The sequence below is a fragment of the Gavia stellata genome, chromosome 4, assembly GCF_030936135.1.
Source record: "Gavia stellata isolate bGavSte3 chromosome 4, bGavSte3.hap2, whole genome shotgun sequence".
NCBI classification, from domain to species: Eukaryota; Metazoa; Chordata; class Aves; order Gaviiformes; family Gaviidae; genus Gavia; species Gavia stellata.
In genome coordinates this window covers 44,659,701-44,684,242 of record NC_082597.1, presented here as the reverse complement: position 1 = coordinate 44,684,242, position 24,542 = coordinate 44,659,701, and the positions used below count along the sequence as shown (strand labels likewise).

Sequence of the window (24,542 nt, the reverse complement as noted above, 5' to 3'; positions counted from 1 at the left end):
AAAGGGAATGGACATAAATGTGACTAACAGATGATACATAAACTATTTATTTGTGTAGCAGTGTTTTGCAGGCAACACTGACATGTAAATGACTGTACTCTAGAGAATTATTTTCCCAGGATCTGCTGATCTGCCCTGCTGTGTCATTCTGAAAGGCAAGCAGATGCGAAGGCCCAAGGAAGTTACAATTTGCATTAGTTCATACATCAATATGTAGGAGCCTTCTGGAGGAATGAGAATACGTGATTATTAATACGTTATTGATTCAGAGTTCCTGGTTTTCATTCTTCATATCTGTCAGAGTTATAAAGATTATTAGATATGTAAAACTTAATCTCTGTTCAGATTTATTTAGTCATGGGTTGTCTTGAGAAGAGGCAATTTTAGAAACTTTCATGTATTTAATTTTTGCCACAGCTTCTTTCAAACAAGTACACTTTAGCTTTTTCCTCTGCTTAGTGCTTCAGCAGTCTTTTGTATCTTCCTGCATCTTGCAGACTTAGCCTCCAGATTAATGGGATTTCATCAGTTTCTGGTAAAATATAATTCTGTTAATTTTTATTAAATTGGGAAGACTGAAATGGTTGTTTTAGTTGATTAAGTGGATGAGTCTAGGAATTCAGTCAACTGCTTAAAACACTTAATGTATAAGCTGCCTCACTTATTTTATGATACTTTGTAAAGTTTTATCTTTGCAGCTGTCCTTAACATAATGTTTTAGCAGATTTACTTAGTGAACAGAATCTTTTCTCCAACTGATCTTTCTTTGTGTTTGTTGTTTTTTTTTAACAAAATTCTTTTTTTTTTTTTTACATATTTGTAGACATGGAATATCTGTTATGCTGTGAATTGACAGAAGAATAATAAAAAAGTGAACTCTGTTGTAGCACTGTTACATGCTACTGCAAACCAAACAAACTTTATGTTTCCAAAAGCATGTAATAATTACATTCCTTCTTTTTACATTTCAGGAAATTTTGCTTTGGGCATGTAATTTTCAAGGGTTTTCTTGCTGTATAATTGGGGAATTGCAGCATCTGTGAAATACTAATTCATACGTAATGTAATAGATATATCAGTCTGCTACCCACTGCCTTAAGGGTATTTCAGCAGTGCCGATACAATTGCTTTCAGTTTGCCAGTTTGTTGCTCTGGCTTTCTAGTTGCCAGTTGATTGATAAGAGCTTGATGAATCTGTTTTATTATAATCTATTTTATCATGTTTTGCACAATAAAATGATGCATTGCACTACATGTGATCATGTCTATATTATCTATGTCTTTTCATTTTATGATATTAATAATTTCTTTAATGAAGGCCACTTCATCCCTTAGCTCAGTTTCTGCTGCATGTCTAAATGGGCAACAGTCAAGTTGGTTTCCATATTCTGGGGATTCATTCACCCTGTAAAGGATTAGTAGCTCACAGTTTCCTTGAATACATTAGAGCCTAAAATTGCTGTTCATTATAAAGACTTGAAAATTAATTAAAATTAATTAATTATGTAGAGTAGTTTTGAAAAGAAGTGTTCTAGCTTTGCATGGTCTTGTTTGCAGTCTGCTTTATATTGTTATGCTTTGATTAGTTAGACAGTTCGGAGAGTTATGTGATGGAAACATGTTTGCTGGAGAAAACCAGTTTGATGGCAGATGAAGCTTCAGCAGGAAATACTGAAAGAAGGCAGAATTAGATCTGAGTCAAGGACCATCTATCTCTTAAGTGTTTTTAAAATCATCCTAACTTCTGTTTTATAGGCTATAAGGACTACTGTTGAAGCTCGTGGTTTTATCTAGTAAATCAGTACCTCTTTCTAGATTTCACTTTTTTTAATAGGTCCAAGCTAATGCTTTGCTCCATGAGAAATGAAAAATTCAGAAGAACAGTATATATTTCGCAAGTCCCTGCATACCAGTGTCTAAGATTAGACAAATCATACACACAAAATAATTTTGCTGAAGTTTGGCCCACTGATATTCTGTTAGAGGTCAACCCAGATACAATTTGTGCTCTTGATGACCACAATTCCCAAGTCCCTTTTCCTCACAAAGTTGTCACTGTTCAGTCACCATAGATAGAATGCTCATGCATAGCTCTCTTCAAGACCCCTTTCCTGCTCTGTTCTTTGTATCACTCCACGTGATAATAATTAAAAAATGCTTGCAAATACATGCTTTGCTTTGCCCATTCGGGGTCTGGGGTTTTTTTCAATCTGTTTAACCTGATGTGTATACTTGTAAATGTTACATTGTGTTCCTCCCTTTTCATCAGTGTATGATAGTTTTTTGTGAGATGTACTATAAAAAGGTTTCAGTGTTTTGGGTTTTTTTTACCTGAGATATGAAGGGAGATTTCCAAAGGCTTGGCTATTGGCTATTTGAGTATCAGGTTTCTGTTTCACAGTGATAGAAGACAAACTGGTTTTAATGAGATATTCTTTAGAAAGTATAAAAAAGCTTTCTTGTAAGTATTCATCAATGTTGAGTTCCTCTTCTCCTTGTAAAAAAATTGTAGCTGTTTTCTACTTCCTACAGATACATCGAACCAGACTTATATTTTGGTGCTTAGAAGGTTAAAATACAATTTTTCTCATTTTTTAACAGGTCACTTCAGTGGTTATTACTGTGATGGTAGACATTCTTAAAATTGAAGAACCAGTTTTAGTAGCTTTCTCTTTTTTTTCCCTCCTTATTTTGGAAAAAAACTGCATTATGCATGCAAAGTGCCATGCAGTAATGGATGTTTCCATAACCTTTTGGGGTTCATCTTCAAAAATGTATTCGTATCTAACCGTGAACATTATTCATATTGCTTAGTTGTTATTTAATTGTATAACATAAACATGGTGTAAGATTTGTTACATAATTGAATTGAAGTATTGGAACTAAAATATTTTGTGTCCTCTCTTCCCCTCTCCCTGTCCCTATCTGAATTAGGGGTTGATATAGAAGCAGCTCGAAAAGAAGAAGAACGAATAATGCTAAGAGATGCAAGACAGTGGCTCAACAGTGGCCATATAAATGATGTCAGGCATGCAAAATCTGGTGGTACAGCACTTCATGTAGCTGCTGCTAAGGGCTATACAGAAGTCTTAAAGTAAGTGTGGTTTAAATGGAAGTTTTTCATATTTGATTGTCTTGTTGATGTAATGCTGCTTGGAACTGATAGGGTTGGACACTTCTGACTTTTAGGGATTGTGTCTTGGAAAATAACAATCTCTAGAATTATCTTTTCCTCAAAGCTTGATTTTATGTTTTCAGGCACTCATAAATTGTGATGCTGTTAGCTTTCTATGTTAAGTCATTCAAAATATGAACACAGTGTGCATACTGAGCCTGAATACTTACATAAAAGAAGAAAGTTGACAAAAAAACTTGCCCTGTTTCTGAAACCAACTGTGTAAACAAGCCTAATACCTTTTTATAATGCCAGTTAGCATTCTGGTTGATGCATATTTTCAAGACACCATACTTATTTGCATACATAATGCAGAGTTTGTAATCCAGACTAAAGGTTTTTAGACCTAAAGAGCAGAGAATTTAATTTTGCTTTTTTTATATTGTTGTTGAAAATCATGATTCTTGGAATCTTTCCTGGAAAGCTTCAGGCTTTTGGTGTCCCGTAATTCACAAGTAGCTTTTCAGTAATACAATATAATACAGGTACATACTATAACAGAGGTTTAATTTGTTTTTCATCAAAGCTCTGCTTTTATTGAAGTAAAGCATGCTTAATAATCATTGCTTTACTGTGATTGTAAATGTATTTGACTGCTTTGGCAGTACTAGGAACCATTCTATACTGTAAGTAGACTATGTAAGTATTGCTACCTTTAAGGTCTGCAGAGCCATGTAATGCTTTGTCAACACAGAAGCTGAATGACAGAGCTCTTTTAATCATTAGAACTATTACATACAATTTACTGAATGGGAGTTCTGCTTCAAAAAACCCTAGTGCTTCAACATGATGAAGAGAAATTATTCTGTTGGGAAAGAATAATTTTTATTTTAGAATAGCATGTGTCTGTAAGGGAATTATATCTATGACTGGGGGGGTTTTTTAGCTCTCTCAGTTAGTGTCTTTTTTGTAGTCCAGTCCATATACTTTTCCTACGAGGGGAAAAATACATGTGCAGGCAATTTTTGTGATGGCTTCAAATTATCAAAAATGTGTTCACTGTGTAGGATGCAAGACTGCAAGACTTTGCAGCTGAGCATGTGTGAAACTTGACTCATTGGAGGATATTACTATAACCATATTGGCTCTTGAGAAATGGAGAGAAGTTTTGAGAAGAATACTTGACGGTTATGTGCTTTTTAATCATTATGGACAGTGTTTCGGAGATCTGATAGTCCTTTACACAAAACTGTTTGTCAGGTTAAGTGTCACTTTGACACTCACGTCAAAACCATGCCGAATTTGAGTACTGAATGGAGACTGACAAGCAGGTCTTCTATTTGATGAGCTTTGCTCTCTCTCAGAGAGCAACTGAAGCACGTAAACACTAGACTGTTAGAACATCAAATGTTAATGACAGGAGGAGATTCAAGTTTCAAGCAACTAATATTAGACTTAACAGCTTGAAGCAACTAATATTAGAATAGAAGGAGTTTTTAATAATTTACTAGATAAGAACACTGTATTTAACAATTTTTGACATTTTACAGCTTTCCTTTCCTTAAAATGGCTTTTCTCTATTACTGCACATGTAGAGAAAAATATTTAACTGTATAGAAACAATTGACTTTGAATGAAGAGGAAGTGAATAAAGAAGAAAATGAAAAAGGCTATTTTTCTTGAATTTTCCTTAAAAATATATATACCTACTGAACAATGACAAGGCAGATGTATCTGTGAGGAAATAAAGTTAATCAATTGTCAATAGCCCAACTAAAATATGTATGATGAAAAAGGAGAAGGATATTATTGTCGAATAATTTTATTATTTTACGACAGCTTATTTATCCCTGTCAGCAGTGTCAAGATCTAATTCTTTAAATTTCTTTAGGCTTTTAATACAGGCTCGCTACGATGTAAATATTAAAGATTATGATGGCTGGACACCACTTCATGCTGCTGCTCACTGGGGTAAAGAAGAAGCATGTCGCATTTTAGTGGAAAACCTATGTGATATGGAGGCTGTCAACAAAGTGGTAGGATTTTTATGTAATCCTTGTCAAGATACAAAGTTCTGGTCTCTAAAGTGACTTTAGAAGCCAGGGTAAGAAAAGTGATGATAAACTGCTGTTTACTGTACATGGAGCTTTATATAATGCATGTTTTGTCAAAACAGCATGTTTGTGTTCCAAACTAAATTATCTTGATTGTCTGAATTAATTTCTAGGCCCACTTTTTGCTTAGTTCTATATTAAATGATCTATGTAACCTTTGGCAGGGAAATTCAAAACAGAATGGGTTTATTGACATTTCAGAGCTATAAAATTAGTGACTTGGTGGATTGCGTACAGGCTTTCATTTGATCACTGACGACAATGATGATGCCTTTGGGTAGTGTTTTAACTCTTAAAATCAGCTTGTGTTGGCATACTAAAGAGTTATCACTATATGCTGGTTTGGGTGTGCTGGAAGAAACTTTTAGGCATCTCTGGACTCCCTAGAAATAACTTGAATGCTTCCTAAGCTATATTTCCTTGACTTTTGCACAAAGGCCTGCGTAGCTTGCTGGCTTTGCAAGATCTTGCTCCAAACAGATATAAGTATGTTCATGATTCGCATAGGCATCCCAGGGATCCAAAAAACTTTTCATTCAACTGTCTTAAGTGCTGAAGCTTTTTTTCTTCTCTTTGCACCATGTTTTACAGATAGATTCTGATCTGCCTCCCATTTCTGTCAATACTGTATATTTAAATTACCTGCCCAACTTTTAAGATGGATTCTTCATTGAATTTTTTCATAAACTTTTAAAAATAAATCAGGGAAATATGCAGATACAGATAATGAATTAGCAAGTATTTACTCTATATAACGGCAAAATACTGCTGCTTAACATTTTTAGTTTTTGTCGACTTTTTCTTCCTTAGAAATTGAGGTTGGTTATAATAAAATCAATGAAATCTGGAGTTAAATTTCAAATAGCTTCAACTCTGTATAATGCTTATAGAACTTCTAAATATCAGCTGTATAACTGTATTTTGTATCAGGCAATCAAAGGCTGATGTAATTAATTGAAGCCAGTTTATCAAGTTATCTGTTAGACTTTTTACTGGGGTTGTGAGAATGTGGAGGGTGGTATTCCTGAGAGCACTCTCATGAAAGTATGTTACACTCAACTGGGGCAAGAATAAGAATAAAGGAGGTAGAGAGTTTGTTTCATTTGGTGTATGGGCTTGTCTGTGCAACTTAGGAAACTTTTGCCTGTTGTGTTCTTAAGTAAACCAGTAAGCATTTTTGCTTTTGGAGATACAAAGGTTGAAAACGTCTCTGGATTTGGTTTCAGTTGTAGGTGCTTAGCATCTGAGAGAACTCGGCCATTATTGTTTAGGCACTTGACTTCAGGTACAAACTTTTATAAATTGGGTTTAGATACAACCTTCCAACCACAATGGTGGTTTTTTCAAAGTGATTTTTTGTGGTGAGAGTGGGTCTAACTCATATTTTTTGGAAATAAACCCACTTAATAGCTACCTAAAAATAGAAGGCCAGATTAAAAACTGTAGTCATAATGCAAATATAAACTTGAGATAATTTTGTTGTTTAGTTTCCAGGTTAGTGCTGTGGAATAGTTCAAATGTCAGAGGACCTCAAGCTGTTTTGGGTAATGCTTTTTGAAAGGTGCACATGCTTCTGCTGTATGGTCAGAAGTTTTATGGATGTGAAAATTAGTGGTTTGAAGGTCCATCCTTTCTAACCAGTTAAGATAGCCTTTAAAGTGTAATTAGGAATACGTTTGCCTTTAGTTAACATTTTGAGAAACTGAAATAAGCAGAGACAAATATGAACATCTTTAATTATCTTTACAAGCTGCTATGACCACTTCTAAATGACAGTTCTGTCTTTATTGTTGGTTATTGTACAGAAGTACTTACTTGACTGATTTTGTCATGATCCTCCCAACATTTCAGTTTGTCCACCCAGCATGTTGATGCAGCTAAATTTATACCTGTGGATCCAGGACTTTGCCTAGATTCCAGCCTTCTTGTATTTGAATGCAAACTTCCAAATACAAAACATTGTATTGCAGTATCAAAGAAAGTTAGGCTTTCTTTGTGAACCAGTGTGAGTTTCAGCCCTTCTCGTCTTCAAGCAGAGATGAAGAAAGTGAATTTTTGAAATCTTTATCAATTCAGACCTTAAAAATAGAATCTCACGTCCTATGGGCATCTGGTCTAGTCAAGAATTGCAGTGACTATGTAGATGTATGATGTGGCAAGCTGAAGAAATTCTACCTGACAGCATTACTCTGCGTCAGTGAGTCACATGATGATCTGTTTATTCAAGTACATGTCCCATGGAAATCACAGAATCACGAATCACTAAGGTTGGAAAAGACCTGTAAGATCATCAAGTCCAACCTAAGATCAAGTCCAACCAATCATACACTAAGGGGGGATAAGAACCAATGGTTGTAGCAGATCTTTTCTAAAATGGAATGTAAAATGTAAAATACAGTTTTACTGTAAAAATGGGAAAGCGTGACTACTTAAATTTAGTATAGCTTGCTTAAATAATTTAAGCTTTAAAAAATCAAGCTGTATCTGGTAGTCCAAGAGGGGCAGGATACTGAAATGCTCAGGATCCATCCATACAACTGCCATTGGAATAGTTGTTTGGAACTAATATTGTTAGAATCATATTCTTTCAACCTACTTTTCCTTGAGAGGCATTTTTTTTTTTTCCCTTCAAAGGACAGCAAAATTTTACTGAAGTTGTGTTTTTATCTCTTAAAAACATGTTACTCATCAGGATAGATGTTTCTGTTTCAATTACTGAAAAAAAGTAGTATTGCAAAATTGTTTTCAACTACTGACAGACTAACAGTTTTTAATAGAGCTTGGCTTATACTTTCTAATTTCTCTGTCTGAATGTGCTCCTCACCTGCATCATCATGTGATAAGGCATCGTAATCCATTATATTTAATTTCTGCTGTGCAATTTTGGTGTTTTACTTCTTCCCCTTCTCCAGGGGCAGACAGCGTTTGATGTGGCAGATGAAGATATTCTAGGATATTTAGAAGAATTACAAAAGAAGCAGAATCTGGTAGGCCTTTTGCATATAAATGTGTATACATATATGTTATACTTTGTTATACCTATGATTATGGTATACAGCTCAGAGCAGCGTATAGATTAAAAACAAAGGTTCGATTTGGAGCTTCAATTCAGGTAATGCCACAGTCATCTCAAAAGATCTTTTATGCCCTTACTTGGTCACTTATGTTGACCAAAAAGCTGTGGAAGAAGGAAGGTGCTCTTCTACTTGCCTTGTCCAGTGAACATTTTATGATCTGAAGCATCAACAATGAGCAACTTACTTGGAATAACAGTTTCTGAGATTTTAGAGTTTTTAACACTTTGAAAGTTTATACACATTCTAGTGTTTGTAGTAGGTAGAGAAGATTTCCCTCCATTTGTAATTTTGTCGCACTGATACCATTCTGTCAATTTAACTGCATCATTCTATATGTTTTGAAGCTTCATAGTGAAAAACGGGAAAAGAAATCTCCCCTAATTGAATCCACAGCCAACATGGATAATAATCAGACACAGAAAACATTCAAAAAGTAAGTAAACTAGGAAAAATCTTAAGGTCTTAATAAAAAAGATAACTTTACAAGCTGTCACAAACTCCTATTTGACAGGCTTTAGTAAATTTTTCAGGACTTAGTGAGTATTTTTCTTTTCAAACTTAGTAAGGAGACCTTGATTATGGAGCAAGAAAAAAATGCATCTAGTATAGAGTCTCTGGAGCAAGAAAAAGCAGATGAGGAAGAAGAAGGAAAGAAGGATGAATCCAGTTGTTCTAGTGAAGAGGAAGAGGATGACGACTCAGAATCTGAAGCAGAGACAGGTACGTTATTTGGACAATTGTCTTTCTTTAAGTTTTTACTTTATAAATTTACTTATTTAATATCACATGATACAGAGTTAAGTATCTTAAGTTTCAGTTACTCTTCTGCGTTTCACTAAGGTTCCAATCATTTTGAAGCAAGTTTATGTATGTCTAAAATCAAGTTGTAACAGAGATATCAAACAGATGTCTTTACTGGTGGCTATTTAGGTAAAGCTATTAACCTACTTATTTGATTGGCTACTTAACAATTGGTACTTTCAATTAAATAGTTGGAATAATATAAGCCTTAAGTAGCATGTCAGAAAACATTGAAGAAGTTAGAAGATCAAATCAGAAATGAAGGCTTCATAGCAGTGTTTGCTTGTGCAACTGATACAGAGATTGGAACCGCAGAAGGGTAAACATTCTCATTTGTTCTTGCCATCCTGAAGTAATTACCAATTGATCAGGCAATCTCAGATTAGGTATTCATAAAGTAATGGTACATATATTTTCAGTGGGTACTGAAATAAAATTTTAAAGGTGCTATTTTAATGTTAACAGTTACTTCATATACAACTTCATTTCAAGAGGAACGTTTTTTGAAAACTTCGGAATCGTGTGCACAGAAACACATTACTCTGTACTTCTCTCTTCAGTGCAATTTTTTTTTTTCTTGAACAATTATCAGAGTCTTAAAGCAAGTAGTGATACAAGAACAGCATAGCATCTTTTTCTTTCAAATCAGAAAGCAAATGTCAGGCAATCAGTGTTTAAAGATGTGTGTTCAATCCTAATAAAGAATTTTAGAATTACAGTGCAGCAAAACAATACACAGACATAGATGCCATTAGAAATATCTTGTTAATATTTTATACTTACACTTTTTAAAATAAGTAACCCTTTTTGGTGAGCTGTCAGTTCTCATTTTAAAACATTCTTTCCGATTTCTTCACCTGAAAAGATAAGACTAAGGAGGGATTTTAGAGCTAACCAATATATCATAAATATTTAACATAGGCAGAAATAAAAATAAGTTGCAAAACCAAACTGTCTATTATCGTTTAATTATTTTTGTATTTTGAAATAGACCAGCATTTCAGTGTTTAGCTGGAAAAACGTGTGTCAAGCTTTGTAATTAGTCTTTTGCCTTAATATACTTGCATCCCTTATTTACAGAAACTGAGCTTTGATAAAATCAGAACACTTGTAATGTATAACATGTAGTGATTTCTCAGTCACTGAGCTAACTGTAATGTCTCCTGAACTTTATGACTGTGGTAACTGTGTTCTCTTCGTTACCAGTAGATAGTTTGTGCCAGGAAAATTTGACTGTGACACAAGAATTAATTTATGTAAACTTTGGGGTTTTTAATATCAACAAGGCTTTATCATACTTTATTTGGCCAGCTAGACTTTAAGCTTTTCCCTGTAGAGCTGCATCTCTAAATTCCAAGCTTGTACTTTCCCTTTTTTCCCATTATTCAGCTTAAGGTAGCTTTCTAGTGAAAAACCTGAAGATTATAAGGAGCATTCTGGTTGTAAAATATTTTAACAGTGTTCAATATTCTGTACTGGAAACTGTGGTTTCTAATCTATTGGGATATTTGAAATGTTTTCCTAAAACTTACACTCTGTTTCACTGATTATGTGAGAATACAGTGTAAAAATAAATATATTTCTGTCAGTAAGACCAAGAAGGGAAATATGAATATGAAGCTAGCATCTCCTAAAGGACAGGGAAACAAGCTGAAAAATAAAGTTTTCGGCACTCCAGGTTTTTTAACTTAGTTTGTTTGAGGTAGTTTAATGTTTTTTGAAAGTTAGTCAATATTACCTCAGTCATGCATACAACTAACTATATTCTTGCTCTCCTTGAAATAATTTCAGAATACAGTTGTGAAAAATCCATTTTTCTCCTTCCATGCTTTCAATCGTGATAATTTTTTCTGTATATTTTAAAACCGTATTACTCGTTTGCAAATTTCCAGCAGATCTGCCTGTGCATCATCTCAAATCGTACTGTCAGTCTGCATTGCCCTGTTGAACTTTTTATCACCATGACCTAGAAGTTTACCACCATTTGTTTTCACTTGTGTTTAAAAAGAACTTTCCATTAAGTGCAGTTAGTCATGTAAGCTGATTTTTTTTATATTTGTGTTTACTGCGTAAGTAATTATCCAAAACATCTGTTCAGCTATGTCCATAACTAAAACAACTGTGTAACAGCAATACCATTAATTATGCAATTTCCAGTCATAGGTTGGTACTTTGCTGAATTTGAATGTTACATGTGAGAACACTGTATGAAAATATTGTATACTTTCTAAATTAACTGTTTCTATGCTGTATGGGTAGTGTGGACATAAAGGTATGTTTATAGTAGGGCCAAAACCAATGGGGATTGAACCCCATGTTGCTCCATACTGCACAGATAGGATGTAGCATCCTACTCCAAAGAATGTGCAATTTGAATAGGTGAAACAGAAGTGAGGTCTAAGATTATGAAGCTCAGGCAAGTACAGTGACAACAGTTGTTGTATCACAACCATAACATTTTTTGTATGTTTGTGTAAGAGGGGTTAAGGTACACAGACAAAGGACAGAGGAGGAAATGTGGGCAGGAAGGACAAAGCAGAAGAGGGTAGAGTAGGTAGACAGTGAAACTTAGGTAAGAAAAGAAAGGGACAAAGAAGGAGTGAAGCAAATGGAAAGTTGGAGCTCTGGAAGGCAAGTCCCTGCCTCGGCTCATTCTAGTGACCGGAATCCCTGGCTGGGTTCTCTGTGCAGTTAATTATTTCTTTGCAATCAACATACACAGTTATCCGAGAATAAACGTTTTACTTTGAATTAGCATCTTCTATAGTTCAAATTAACTATTACATGCCAACATACCTCCTACTGTTAAATTTTTATGGTCTGTGGAATCTCTGTCTCTAGAGGTTTTCAAGACCTGACTCATCAAAGACCTGAGCAATCTGGTCTGTATGCAATATTGACCCTGCTTTGAGCAGGAGGTTGAATTAGGTGACCTCCTGAGGTCATTTTCAATCCAAATGATTCTGTGGTTCTGTCTCTGCATCTCTGAGTGTTTAACACTTGCTGAATAACAAAAAAAATATTACATGCATGACCGTTATGGAAAAAAGATGGACCTAACTAAGGTACAGATTGGGAGTGAGGGGGAAAACACTGAGGAATAAGTAATAAAATGCTATTCGGAAGGTTGACCGTCAAATCTGTTCAAAAGAAATTCAAGTCTGTGTTGCAGAAGAGAAGAAATTGTGAATGAAAAATGAAAATTAAAATCTTGTAAATATTTTGCAGATAAGACCAAAACCGTGGCAGCTGTAACTAATAATGCAAATACCACAAGTACACAATCAGCATCGGTAGCTGTGACAGCACCTTCAGTAGCCGGTGGCCAAGGGGCGCCTACATCGCCTGTTAAGAAGGTACAATAAAATACCTTTCTCGTGATTTTAGATTTCTGTTCTTCTGTGTAAGCATACGTTTTTTTTTTTAATTATTGTGTAAAAAGTGGATTGGGTTATCCAGTGAATTGATGAAAATATGCACAGATTCCTAAAATATTTTGTGTTTTTCTGCAGAAACTGTGTTCAATTTTTTTAAATTTTGAATGGCTTTGATTCTAAACAGGGATCTAAAATACAGAACTATAAAATAGCTGAACATAAGATCCTTTTAAAAAGGCAAAAATCTGTTGCACAGTGAGCGGAGTTGTTGTTTTTCTGAAGCTAAACTTCATCTTTTGAAAGTCTTTTCTATGCCAGACTCCTTCAGAATTTTTAGAAACTACAATTCTGTGCCTATATTTGTGATGCACTTAAGGCAAGGGAGGCAGGCGTGACTTAAGGTACTTTCAGGAGTCCTTAGAAGCATTCAGTTAGTGCTTAGGCACAGAAGTTGAAAACGATACCTGAAATAAGAAGTAGAAAGTGCTGTAGGGTCCCAACCCTGATTTCAATATGGTTAGGACCTCATGGAAGAGCTAGAGAATTGGGACACATTTACTCAACGCACAGCTCAAAAACACACCTAGCAAAGCCATATTGCGTGCAGGAAGCTTTTTACAGCTTGATGTGAAAAGTTAATTGGAATGAATTTTAGTTTTGCTTGTCAAAGGGAAGATATGTATGCCTTGGGAAAAGAATTACAGTAGATAATCATGCATAGTTAGAAGGTGGTGTACAAGTCAAACTTTTAGAATATCAAAGCGAGCTGGATAGTAAGCCAGTAAGGCTTCATTTGTCAATCATTACTACTTTTCTATATACATCATCAAATCGTAACTCTTTGCTGGTGCTTCTGAAAAACGTGTTCAGGAGAAGTGGTAGCCATGGTATACTGAAACCACAGTAGAGAGAGAAGATGTACTGCTGGGTGTGAATAGTATGTATTGTATTTAGCTCCTGAGACCTTATTGGAGTTATACATTAATATTCACAATAGAACCTAATGATGATTCATCTTACAAAGTATACTTTAACGTAACAGATGCAGGGAATATGTTGTCCAATTGCATCGTATTATGTGATACTGTACAACAGAGTTGGGCCAACCTTCCTGATCCCAAGAGCTGCTTTACAAAAGTCATTGTGACTGACGTCCACAAGATTTATCTCAAAAAAACATGAGAGTAAAAGGGGAACTGTGGGCATGGCTCACCGTCAGGAATGACTACTGTTTCCCCTTGCTGAGCTTTGTGGCTGGGCAGACAGCTGGATTCCAGGGTGGTGATCTGACATTAATCTGAACAGTTCTTGCTGGCTCAGTAAGGAATTGTGGTTCTCTGTCATGGGAGCTGCATTTGCATTGCTCAGGAGCTGTGCAGAACTTAAGAGCCACAAGTTCTCCACACAAGCCATAGCAAACGCGTGAGGGAGGGAAGACATTGTGAGTAACTGCTGGTTTGCTAACTGTGCCTAACTGGAACGAATTCAAATACATAGTGTGAATTTTATTGCAAGGAAATAGGCCTACTTTATATAGTTTATTTTTTTAAATTGCTTCAGCATTTGTGACAGTTGAGCAGTTTAACTGATGTGCTCTCCACCCATTTTTTTTTTACTGCGCTTAATTATCTTTGCACGCTGGAGATTCTAAGATATCTAACACTTCAAACACTTAATTTTTCTTGTAATTGTCTGAACTTCATCTTGAAGTCAAAAGTTTCCTAGCTTGTCCCTTCAAATCAATTTATTTCTTATTATGCAAAAGCCTTCTAAGCTATATGACCTTCAGCAATAGGACGTTACCAAATTGTTGCTAGCTGGGTGTGGCTTGATATTCCAAAGTTGAATGATCAAATAGACATAATTCTTTGGTATGTGAGTAAATGACGATGTAAGGGGGAGAAAAAACTTTTTTATAGGAAGAAGTAAGTATGATTTTAAGCTGAATTGTAACCTTTTATAAATCATAAATACACTGGCATTTAGTTTGTTCTAATTCTGTTATGCAGTAATTAATGGCTTATCTTTTGGTCTTAAAGGTAAAAGCTGCAGGTTAAAAGTGTACAGTAGTTATCTTTCTAATACTATATATGATAAATTCAGGGCCTTCTGTAACTGCAAAATAAATGCACATTTATATCAAGACTGATCATGTTGTAACATAGCATGTACATGTGATCTAGAGAAGCAGTTGCAGCTCATATCAATGAACAAAAAGGCTTTAAACTGTATTTACTAATGAAGGTAAAACAGCACTGTATGTGTGATCTTGCACCTACTCTTGCACCTGCCTTTTCAGGTTTGCACCATCTGTGCTACTGCAGCTACTCTTCTGCTTTTACACCATAGATGGCCAAACCATGCGTTGCTCACAGGTGGTGTAGATGCAGTGTACTAAGCATAAATTTGGGGTTTCTTCAGTCTATCTGGCATTCAGTAATGTTGCTTTCTGTCTGAGGGTACTGAAGTAAGGCAAGTTTGGGAGTGAAGGTATGGGTTTGATAGCTAAGCTAGCATGGGATGTGATTAAGGGATGTGAATGAAACATGATAAGAAGATAAGAGGTATGTTAGTGTGAATCTTCCAGTATTCTCAACCATATGAGGATTTAGGCCACGGACCTTGTTAGGTCAACAGGCTTTGCTGTCCTTTTCTATGCAAACTGCAATTCTGTCTCTGAATTAGCTAAACATGCTGTGTTGTGTTGAATAAGAATCTGTTACTAAGGTTTTAAGTCTCTTACTGCTTTTTGGTATTTTGTGCTCTAATGAAGAGCTACATAATCTAAACATAGGAAAAAACTGTGGTTTTGAAACAACTTTTTATTTCTATTTTCCATTCTTTCAATCTTCATCTTTGTCTTGTCTTAACTGGCTTTAGTATGATTTCATTCCTCCTATCATGCCTGTCGTGGAGTCAGTAGATCCTGCATCATGGAGGCAGGGCTTGCGCAAAACTGGCATTGTTCTTGTGCCCAATAAGGGTGAAAAATCTATGGTGAGGTTCTGGTGTGCACAGGTTTGTGTAGAGGTTGCAAAATAACATATTTAATCAAAATGTTGATACTGGATTTGCATGTTTCTAAGTTTGCATCTCATGATCACAGTGTGTATTACAAAGTGTGGGTTTTTCTAAGCTAACTTTTAGAGGAGTAGTATACTTGACCAGTCTTCCATTTCTTATCTCATTAACTAATTTGAGAAGAGTGTGTAGGTTGTCTCTCACTACAACTCCCCTACAAATTCAACACTTCTATGATGATTAGAACAGTTGTGTTCTCAAATCTCCGCAAGGAGCATGAATTACCACAGGTAATGTAAATTAATAATGTAAATTCATTTATATGTGTTTCATAGTTTCCAACATCTACAACCAAGGTTTCTCCCAAAGAAGAGGAGAGGAAAGATGAATCTCCTGCTTCGTGGAGGTTAGGTCTTAGAAAAACTGGTAGTTATGGTGCACTTGCAGAGATTACTGCTTCCAAAGAAGCTCAGAAAGAAAAGGACTCTGCAGGTGTTATGCGTTCTGCTTCAAGTCCTAGACTTTCATCTTCATTGGACAACAAAGAAAAGGTAATAGTTTTCAGTGTGAAACAACATTTTGAGGAATGTTTATGATGTATTGTAGAAATAAGACTTTCTCTGTAGACTGTAACGCACACATCTATTCTTTACCAAAATTGCGAAAAGTTAAATTATGCAGTTTCTGTGTAGTCTTTTTAAAAGTGTAGTATGCACCTTCATTGTCTGGTGACCTGGTATATAGGTCTGGGGCTTTTCCCTTTTTGCGACTTGCAATGCTAGTAGTAGTTTTTACAGTTAAGGGAGATCAGAGGTTTGATAGTTTCGGCATCACTTTTAGAGTGATGTTGAAAGAATCTTACAGAAAAGGAGTCTCTTTTTGTATTCCATAGTAATTTTTTATTTAGAAAAAATTAATTCTATTGTTAAACATGAATACAGTGAACCAAGTGAAGGACTAATTTGGAACAGGTAACTGAACAGCATAGAACTTGTGGTTCTGTTTCAAGTACAAATGTTTAAATGTTTCCAGGATTAAGAATAATACTATACAATACTATACTATATAAATATACTAAAACAGGTGCTTTCAGTAATCAGTGTTGGAATTGTACTGCAGCAAAGCAGAAAAAAGAGAAATCACGTCATTTGCATCCCTAGAATGAAAACAGTTTCCTTTTCCTATTGTATTACTTATGATATTTAACTGAAGCTTAAAACTCACTTGTATAATTGAGTCACAATAAATACTGCTAAAGTTGTCATAATGATGATTTTCCAGCCAATAGCAATATAATCAATAATAGTAACACTTAATAAAAAATACATGTCTTTCAGGAGAAAGATGGAAAAGGAACTCGACTTGCATATGTTGCACCTACAATACCAAGACGACTAGCCAGTACCTCTGACATTGATGAAAAAGAAAACAGGTCACTCTGAAGTTCTAATTTCTGTTACTTACTTAAAGCTGTAAGAGATTTTTGACATTTAGTCTGACCTTTACATGTAGAATTTAACCATCTGCCCTACAGATACCTTAATAAATTATTAAGGTTTCTGCCTTTGTCCCAGATCTTTGTCCTCGATGCTTAGAATAAGAACACAGCATTAAGCTACCTTTCTGAACGCCTGCTTGTCTAGCTTATTGATGATGTAGTGTAATCCAGCCAACATCCTATTGTGAGTAATGGAAAGGACTTCAAAATGACTCCTAGATGGACTTTTAGATTAATAAATCTCAGGCATCCAGCCTCAGTCGAGTAGCCAATGCTACAGCAAAAATGCTGGCAAAGTGAAGCCTTCAGTAATTAAAAAAAAATTTGTCATGCAGCAGGACCTTCCTGTGGTAGGTGATATCTGAGAATTTGTGTTTCTCTTTGGTGGTAGGAGATGACACTGCATTGGCTTGAGTTTGATAATCTTCTAAAGTTGTTTCTGACCACAGAAGTGCTAGCATACATTTTTGTGCAAAATGAGGTACATTCTGAAGGTCAAATCTATCTGAACATAAAATACATCTTTACAAAATTTTGTTTTATTTTCCCTCGCACACCTGGTTGCCTTTTACGTATAGTTTTGTGAAAGGCATTTTTTTCTTCCTTGTATCTGAACTTTACTTCAAATCTTGAGCTTACGTTTTTGTTAGAAATGCAGTTCTTTGTATATCATATCAGTTTTCAGGGTAGTTTTTCTAAATAGATTTTTGCAAGGTTATTTCTTGATGCTATAAACTGCAACAAAAGGCTGGAAATTCATGATGACTGAAGTAATGTCAGCTGGTGATAGGTGACAGGCTACTCAGGAATGGCTACTGCAGGCCTGTTTACACTAGTCTACAGTATCATGAGTTCTAAAGACTAGTTAGCTTTTGAACTTCTTATAACATCCAAGAACGACAAAACCCATGAAATAAATTTCTAAAAAACCCGAGTACTTTTCCCTTTACTGCACTGGATAATCTCAGGAGCAAACAGAAAAGCCTCTTGTTCCTTTTTTGAGAAAAACAAAGCCAGCAATGGACATAGATAAAAGCTGATGGTTGATTTCACGTTGATTAAATCCTCTTTAGCAGTTGTTTTTTTTTTTATGCTACTTTTCTATTACATTTCTAATAGTGTTAGTATGAATGTAGTATTTTTGCACAGGAGCTTGAAAATGATTGTCCATAAAGGTAATTTTATTCCTGTTCTGCGTGGTTATGTTTATTCTAAGTGTGTTATCCAGGGTTTTAATCTTTAATTTGAAACTCCTTTTCAGCTCGCGTCAAGAACAACCTTTAGTATGAGTTTGATAAAATAAAATCTTTTTTACAGGGACTCATCTGCTAGCTCAATACGTGGTGGCAGTTCCTACACCAGGAGAAAATGGGAGGAAGATGTCAAGAAAAACAGTTTGAATGAAAGTCCTACATCATTAAACACAAGTTATCAAAGAAGGTGTGGGATTTTCTCTTTTCTTTTTTTTATCAAAATAAGCTTACAAATTGAAAGAAATAAATTAAGTACTGAATCACTTCGTAACTACAGTTTAAAATTCAATGATGACATGTTAAAATGTTGTTCAGAGTAATTGTGAATATGTACTTATGCCGATGCAATGCTTGTGCTGTTTTTAAAGCTACACTGTTTTTACTAGCTTAGAGTGTTGCAGTAGCTGCTATATAATTAAAATTATATGCTTCCTTTTTCCTATTGTTTATTTCAGTTTGAGGTTCGTTTGACTCTTTCCAGATTAGTTTAGTAGCCAAAGATAACTATTTTAAATGTTGGAATAGAAGTAATTCTGCTTGATGTTTGAAAAGGGGAAAAATACTGTCTCTCTTGAATTTTGGGTTTGCATGACAGTATCAGAGGTCTTGGGCTGCTCTCCGTAATGGTAGATTATAACCACACCTACCTTGAGTATGAGCATCATAGAACACATATGTAAAACTAACTTAAATGCAAAGTAAATGATGATTACTATGAAAATAATTTTCAGGTGTGTGTGGTTCCTGTCTTGCAGGATTTTCTCAGAAAGAATTCCATCCTGCAAATACATACATGATTAACTTTACTCCATTGTGTAGTGTCAGTGCAGCTATTTGAGTCAAGTTCTTCACTGGAATTAGTGGAGCAATAAATATCTAAAATGAATAGATCAAAAGAAAAGATTGTCATTCAGATAGCTAAGCTGTATATTGATATGTGCTGATGATGTATGTGGTGATGGGTACTTAACTTTTTTTTTGTCTTGACATTGAAGTCGTCAGTGGCATGTAGTCAGGCTGTTTCATACAGCATAATACATCTTACATCTTTGTTAACCTCCTGCCTTAAAAAGAAACCTCAATTCTCCTAACTTCAGGTTTAGGAAAGATGTTGCACAGATTTCCTGTTCTGGATGGAAAATATCAACAGTTGATATATGAGAACAATCTTTGCATGTTAGCTTTTATCAATATTTATGCTCCAGTCTTCAAACAAAATGTGCTCATCGCTTTTAAATTGCATGTGGTGCTTTAATGGTGTATTTCCTTAGTTGTTCTTGTACAATTATTTTTTCTTTATCATTTTAGAATTGACAGTAACAGAAAAAATGATCAATTGCAGAATGACAAGGAAGCATCTTCAATCTTTTGCAGTTAGTAATATGAAGCTCTGTCTGTCCTAACTGTGGATTCTGAGGTTTAGTCATGGGCAAACATCCTGACTTGATAATGCAAAATTTTTTCAGCCAGAGCCAATGAATGAAAATGTGGAAAATACTGGATCTTCTTTACAACTTGAAGAGCAAGGGAAAAGCATGAGTGGGAGGTTAATCTTTCTGGGACTGATTAAAATTTAAAAAAAAATAAGTAATACATTTAATTGGTTGAAAATTATAAGAGGAGTATTATTGATGACATTTTCTTTTCTGACAAGCTGTAGAGTAGTATTCTGCATTTTCTGAGGTATTCAGTGTGGGTGAAACAGCAGTTTAAAAATGGGACGTTAGGGGCCCTTTATGAACTTCAGTAGATGCTATCAAGACAGTCATACATAAACCAGTGAGATTCCATTCTTTACCTCCTCTTCTTGTGGAGAAATGGTTGGGACTAAGGGACACTTCTGCTGCCCTCTGAAGTCATAAATTAAAAGTTCTAGTCAAAGAAATAGTGAAGAAAATGGCTTTTGAAAATGCTTCTTTTGACCCAGAAGTTTCCGAGACTCAACTGAGACACAGAATACATGGGCAGGAATTTGATGGATCATTCACAGCTTTATGATATTTTAATGAGCAAAGATAAGTAATACAATGCATTCATTGTACATGTCTCTCCTTCAGTGGCTCCTTTGGTAGAAGACAAGATGATTTGATTAGTTCTAATGTTCCAAGTAGTGCATCAACAGTTACCTCTTCTGCTAGTCTTCAGAAAACGCTGCCTGCCAGCGCAAACACTACTACAAAGAGTACAACAGGTTCTACTTCAGCAGGTGTACAAAGCAGGTAATGGCACCAGCAAGCTTGTTTTTTCTTTTTTCTTTTTTTTTTTTTTTTTTTGTCAGGTCTACTGTGTGCTTATGTATGTGCATGCGTTCTTGTTTAGTAGATCCTGGGGCTCTGGATTTTTTCACTTTCCTGTTAAATTTGTTTTAATTTTATACAATTTGGCTCAAAAATTGTGAATGGCTTTCTACTGTAAAGTGAGAGCCATGTTGGTGTAAAAGAATAAATCCAATGTTAGAAGGGTGTGAAGAATAGAAGTTCAATTATTGTGAACTGCTCAATTCTTAATTTATTCAATTTAATAGCTCAAGTTGAGCTCTCATAGTAGAGACATTTCTCAGTTTGCTTTTAAAAAAAATCCATCCCTCTATTTACATGTTATTAGTTGTTTAGTAAAGTGCTTTCATTGTTTAGCTGTTTCCTTTTCTCTTTTTTTGTGTTGCTGCTTGTTATGCTGTAGTACCTCAAATCGTTTGTGGGCTGAGGATAGTACTGAGAAAGAAAAGGACAGTGTTCCTACAGCAGTGACCGTTCCTGTTGCACCATCTGTTGTAAATGCTACAGCCACTACCACAGCCATGACTACAGCTACTTCTGGCACTGTGTCCTCAACATCAGAGGTCAGGGAGAGACGGAGGTGTGTAAAGGTCCTAAGAGTAATGTTGCTCTTACACAAAAGTTACATTTTTTTCTTATTTAAAGGAATGTGTTGGTTACCACAAGTTTGGATAGTACAGTATGTAAAGCAGTGTTGTTTGCTTCCTGTGTATTGAAACAACTAGCAGTGTGCCTCAATTTATGTAAGAGCTTAGTACTGGTAGAGACCATTCATGAAACTTTGATATTGTATATTTTTGACTGGCCTTGGGTTCTTATTTGATATGCAGTATTTTCATACTTGTGTTTCTGTTAATAGATTAAATGAGTCCTCTTAAAAATACCCATAACTGCAAAAATGCTGAATTAAAAAAAGAAAATCAATAATTAATTACTTACTACAAGTGCATTGCTGCTGATTGAGCTACTGTGCCACTGGCAGTATGCTAGTAAGTTACAATGGAGCATTTTTTCAGTCATTTTGTATGCCTGGCACTATTTAGAAAAGAGTATTGAACCCAACACATTCTGTTTACTTCATTGCATCATTTAGGGTCTCTTCTATTTGAAACGTAATATACAGTTGTAAATGCAATGGTTTAAGAGGTATTCAGTATGAAGAATGAGTAAGAATCTGATGTAAATCTTATTTTAAGAATACAGTGTTTTTTCTGTTGTAATTACATGGAGGATGAGTTAAGATTGGTGCATATTTATGTTTCCATAAAGAGTTGTTACCTGTTATTTATGGAAGCAAAAATAAGATTTCATAAGGTTAATTCCTGTTAGCTTTCCCTGGGTGGTGGTTCTTCTGGATATTTATAAATGTTTATACTTTAACCCTTCTGCTGAAATGCAAGTTCAGATTTCTGTGTTGCTCCTGTAGTAGTTTTGAAATGTAACTCCTGTATCAATGCCATATATGTGTATCTCTGTATGTTTACAGAGGTAATGTTACAGAAGAAACCTGGATTCTTTTGGTTCACTTAAAGGCAGCAACAATGTTTAAATATTTCTCATAGCTTTAGACCTATTTAGGATAGTCTGTTTGCCGTAGTTTTCCATTCATACTCAAAACTGACATGAAATAACTTTATGAAATGGGGTTTTACTTTTTTTTTTTCCCCACCATGATTTAGGACGTGCCCACAGGTGCTTATAACCCATTTCAGTGACAACCATAGTCGGAACCTGCGTTTTCCACAGCGAAATTTGACTGAACCCGACAAAGCAAAAGCAAAACCAACAAAATGCATCTTTTTTTAAAAAGTAGTTCCAATTTTAAAATGCAAATGCTATTTCAGTCTCATATGAGCTAGAAAAGCAAGGAAATGTAGAACTAAGGCTTTTGCTGTCTTGTTTGCTATCACTAGTGTGTGTATACTAATGCGCATGTACTACATACGTTTTAGATACCTGCAGTTGGCCTGAAATTCCTTGCTTTTATCTGACTCTGGGCTGATTGTGTAATACACTGTTGCAGATGCATTCTTGATGACATATTAAATATCCATTAAGTCTTAGAAATCAGCAAAACTGGAGTAATTACAGCATGCATGTGAGAAGGTAGTGCTCTAAATATCAGCACATGCATATCTATCTGTATATATACAGATACATATATATATGTGCGTGTGTGTATCTATGTATGTTTATATGCACATGAAAATCTTGTCTGTATATGAAATATTATACGCTAAATATTTTTTAAGAAAATAAGTTGGTTAATTCATATTTATAGACAAAGAGTGTATTTAGAAAGTACGTTTGAAATAGTATTTCAAAGAATATTTGAAAAGTAAACAATTATAAACCACTTTTAGTAAAGAAGCATGAAATGGTGCATCCTCTTGGAATAGCTGAAGAAGCTATATTCTTTATCTAGTTTTTAGGATTGTTTTAGAGAAACAGGGAAGAGAATGACAAACTCGAGTCTTTAAATCGTCGTATTATCAATAATACCGCATAGGTAACCTGTGTGGCATAAACAAGGGACGTTAGGGAGGAGCACTTTCTACTCTTGACAGTAGCTGTAGTGTGCACCTGGCAAGTTGAGAGTTTTCATTTTCCCTCAGTGAGGTTTAAAGTATTTCAGATTTATTGGAGGGCAGGACTATGTACATCAGTTACTAAAGAGCAAGTTGTCTGGAGTAGTTTGTAGCAATTTTCAGGCCCTAAAGATTACACCTGCTCTGCAGTCAAGGCCTCCTAGGTAGGCAGTATTTCAGGTCATGCTAAAGCAGCTAACATCACCCTTTTCCTAATAGGATAGGGCCTAGGGCTCTAGGAATATGGAAAATCTATAAAAAATGCTATTTGCAAGAGAACAGGATAGGGAAATCAAATTAATATAGTGGGGTTTTTTTTAAAGATGTGTCATAAGATAGGGGATGTTTCAGCATTTGTAAATGTAGCAGCTATTTATAAATATTTTCCTGTGTTTTGGGGGTAATTTGTTTAGTAGAGATAGAACATGGGTAGTAACCCATGGGTCTGTGTACTCAAAAGTTATTTTTAAAGCGTAGAATTGTTTTAGAAGTGTTTTTAGTATGTGCTAAGGCTGACAAATACATAATTAGGTGACCAAAGCGCTGCTCTTTCCATAGATAAATGATTTAAGTGTTAGTAGGTAATGGCTTCTCAAACATAATCATTAGCCAATTATTGAATCATTAGCCAATTTTTCTTAGAGAGTCCATACCTTGCATGTCTACTCTAGTAGCCTTTTGGCTTTGATTACAATTACCTGCTTACTCTGCAGGATTTTTGTGGCTTTCATGAGGATTTATTTTTAAGCACAGTTTTTTCAAAGGGTGTTGGATTGCTCAAAGCATGGATGATTCATGTGAAAATATGGTAGCCGCCTCCTCAAGGTTTTTAAATCTCTGGTACAGTAGATATTATAATTAGGTTTTCTGCATTATCAGTATATTTAGTCTTTTCTGAAAGGCTACAAGTTATGTTAAAAGTTTATACACACACATATACACATATTTTATGTGTAAATGTGTAACTGGCTGAATCTCTGAGGTTAGTAGAGTAGTGAAAAAGCTTAAGTTATATTTAGAGAACATGGTCAAAACAAACCTAAATTAAGTAGGGAAACACTGTGTATTTTAATTGAGTTGTAAGGCTGCTATCTTGATGAATAGATCATTATGATATGGATGAAATGTCTAAAATGTAATCTGTCTTATATAGTTAAAGATTTTCTTCTAACTGCTTTGGTTTTCAGTCATATTGTGTTGTGGGTTTTTTTTCTGACCATTTAATGCATTAGTACAAAAATTATAATTTGCCAATTTTGTTTGTAATTAATTTTTTAGATCATACCTCACTCCAGTACGGGATGAAGAGTCAGAGTCCCAAAGAAAAGCTAGATCCAGGCAAGCAAGACAGTCTAGAAGATCTACGCAGGTATAGTTTTATTACAGCTTCTACTGTTATGGAAACATACCCATGTAGCTTCC

The 24,542-nt window shown here is 35.0% G+C and overlaps 1 protein-coding gene across 5 annotated transcripts in view; it reads left to right on the top strand.

The window, feature by feature from the left end:
* Nucleotides 1–24,542, top strand: part of PPP1R12A (protein phosphatase 1 regulatory subunit 12A) — a 124,419-nt gene that overhangs the window by 72,476 nt on the left and 27,401 nt on the right. For 3 of the 5 annotated variants that reach the window (XM_059815994.1, XM_059815993.1, XM_059815992.1), the window contains exons 4-15: nt 2,935–3,094; nt 5,007–5,151; nt 8,142–8,216; nt 8,651–8,739; nt 8,869–9,026; nt 12,336–12,463; nt 15,841–16,056; nt 16,843–16,937; nt 18,321–18,443; nt 20,314–20,475; nt 20,936–21,112; nt 24,399–24,489. In XM_059815994.1, the coding sequence (XP_059671977.1) occupies nt 2,935–3,094; nt 5,007–5,151; nt 8,142–8,216; nt 8,651–8,739; nt 8,869–9,026; nt 12,336–12,463; nt 15,841–16,056; nt 16,843–16,937; nt 18,321–18,443; nt 20,314–20,475; nt 20,936–21,112; nt 24,399–24,489 (1,619 nt within the window). Of the gene's footprint in view, nt 1–2,934; nt 3,095–5,006; nt 5,152–8,141; nt 8,217–8,650; nt 8,740–8,868; nt 9,027–12,335; nt 12,464–15,364; nt 15,482–15,840; nt 16,057–16,842; nt 16,938–18,320; nt 18,444–20,313; nt 20,476–20,935; nt 21,113–24,398; nt 24,490–24,542 lie in introns of all 5 variants that reach the window. The other 2 variants (XM_059815991.1, XM_059815995.1) reach the window with 2 other exon arrangements.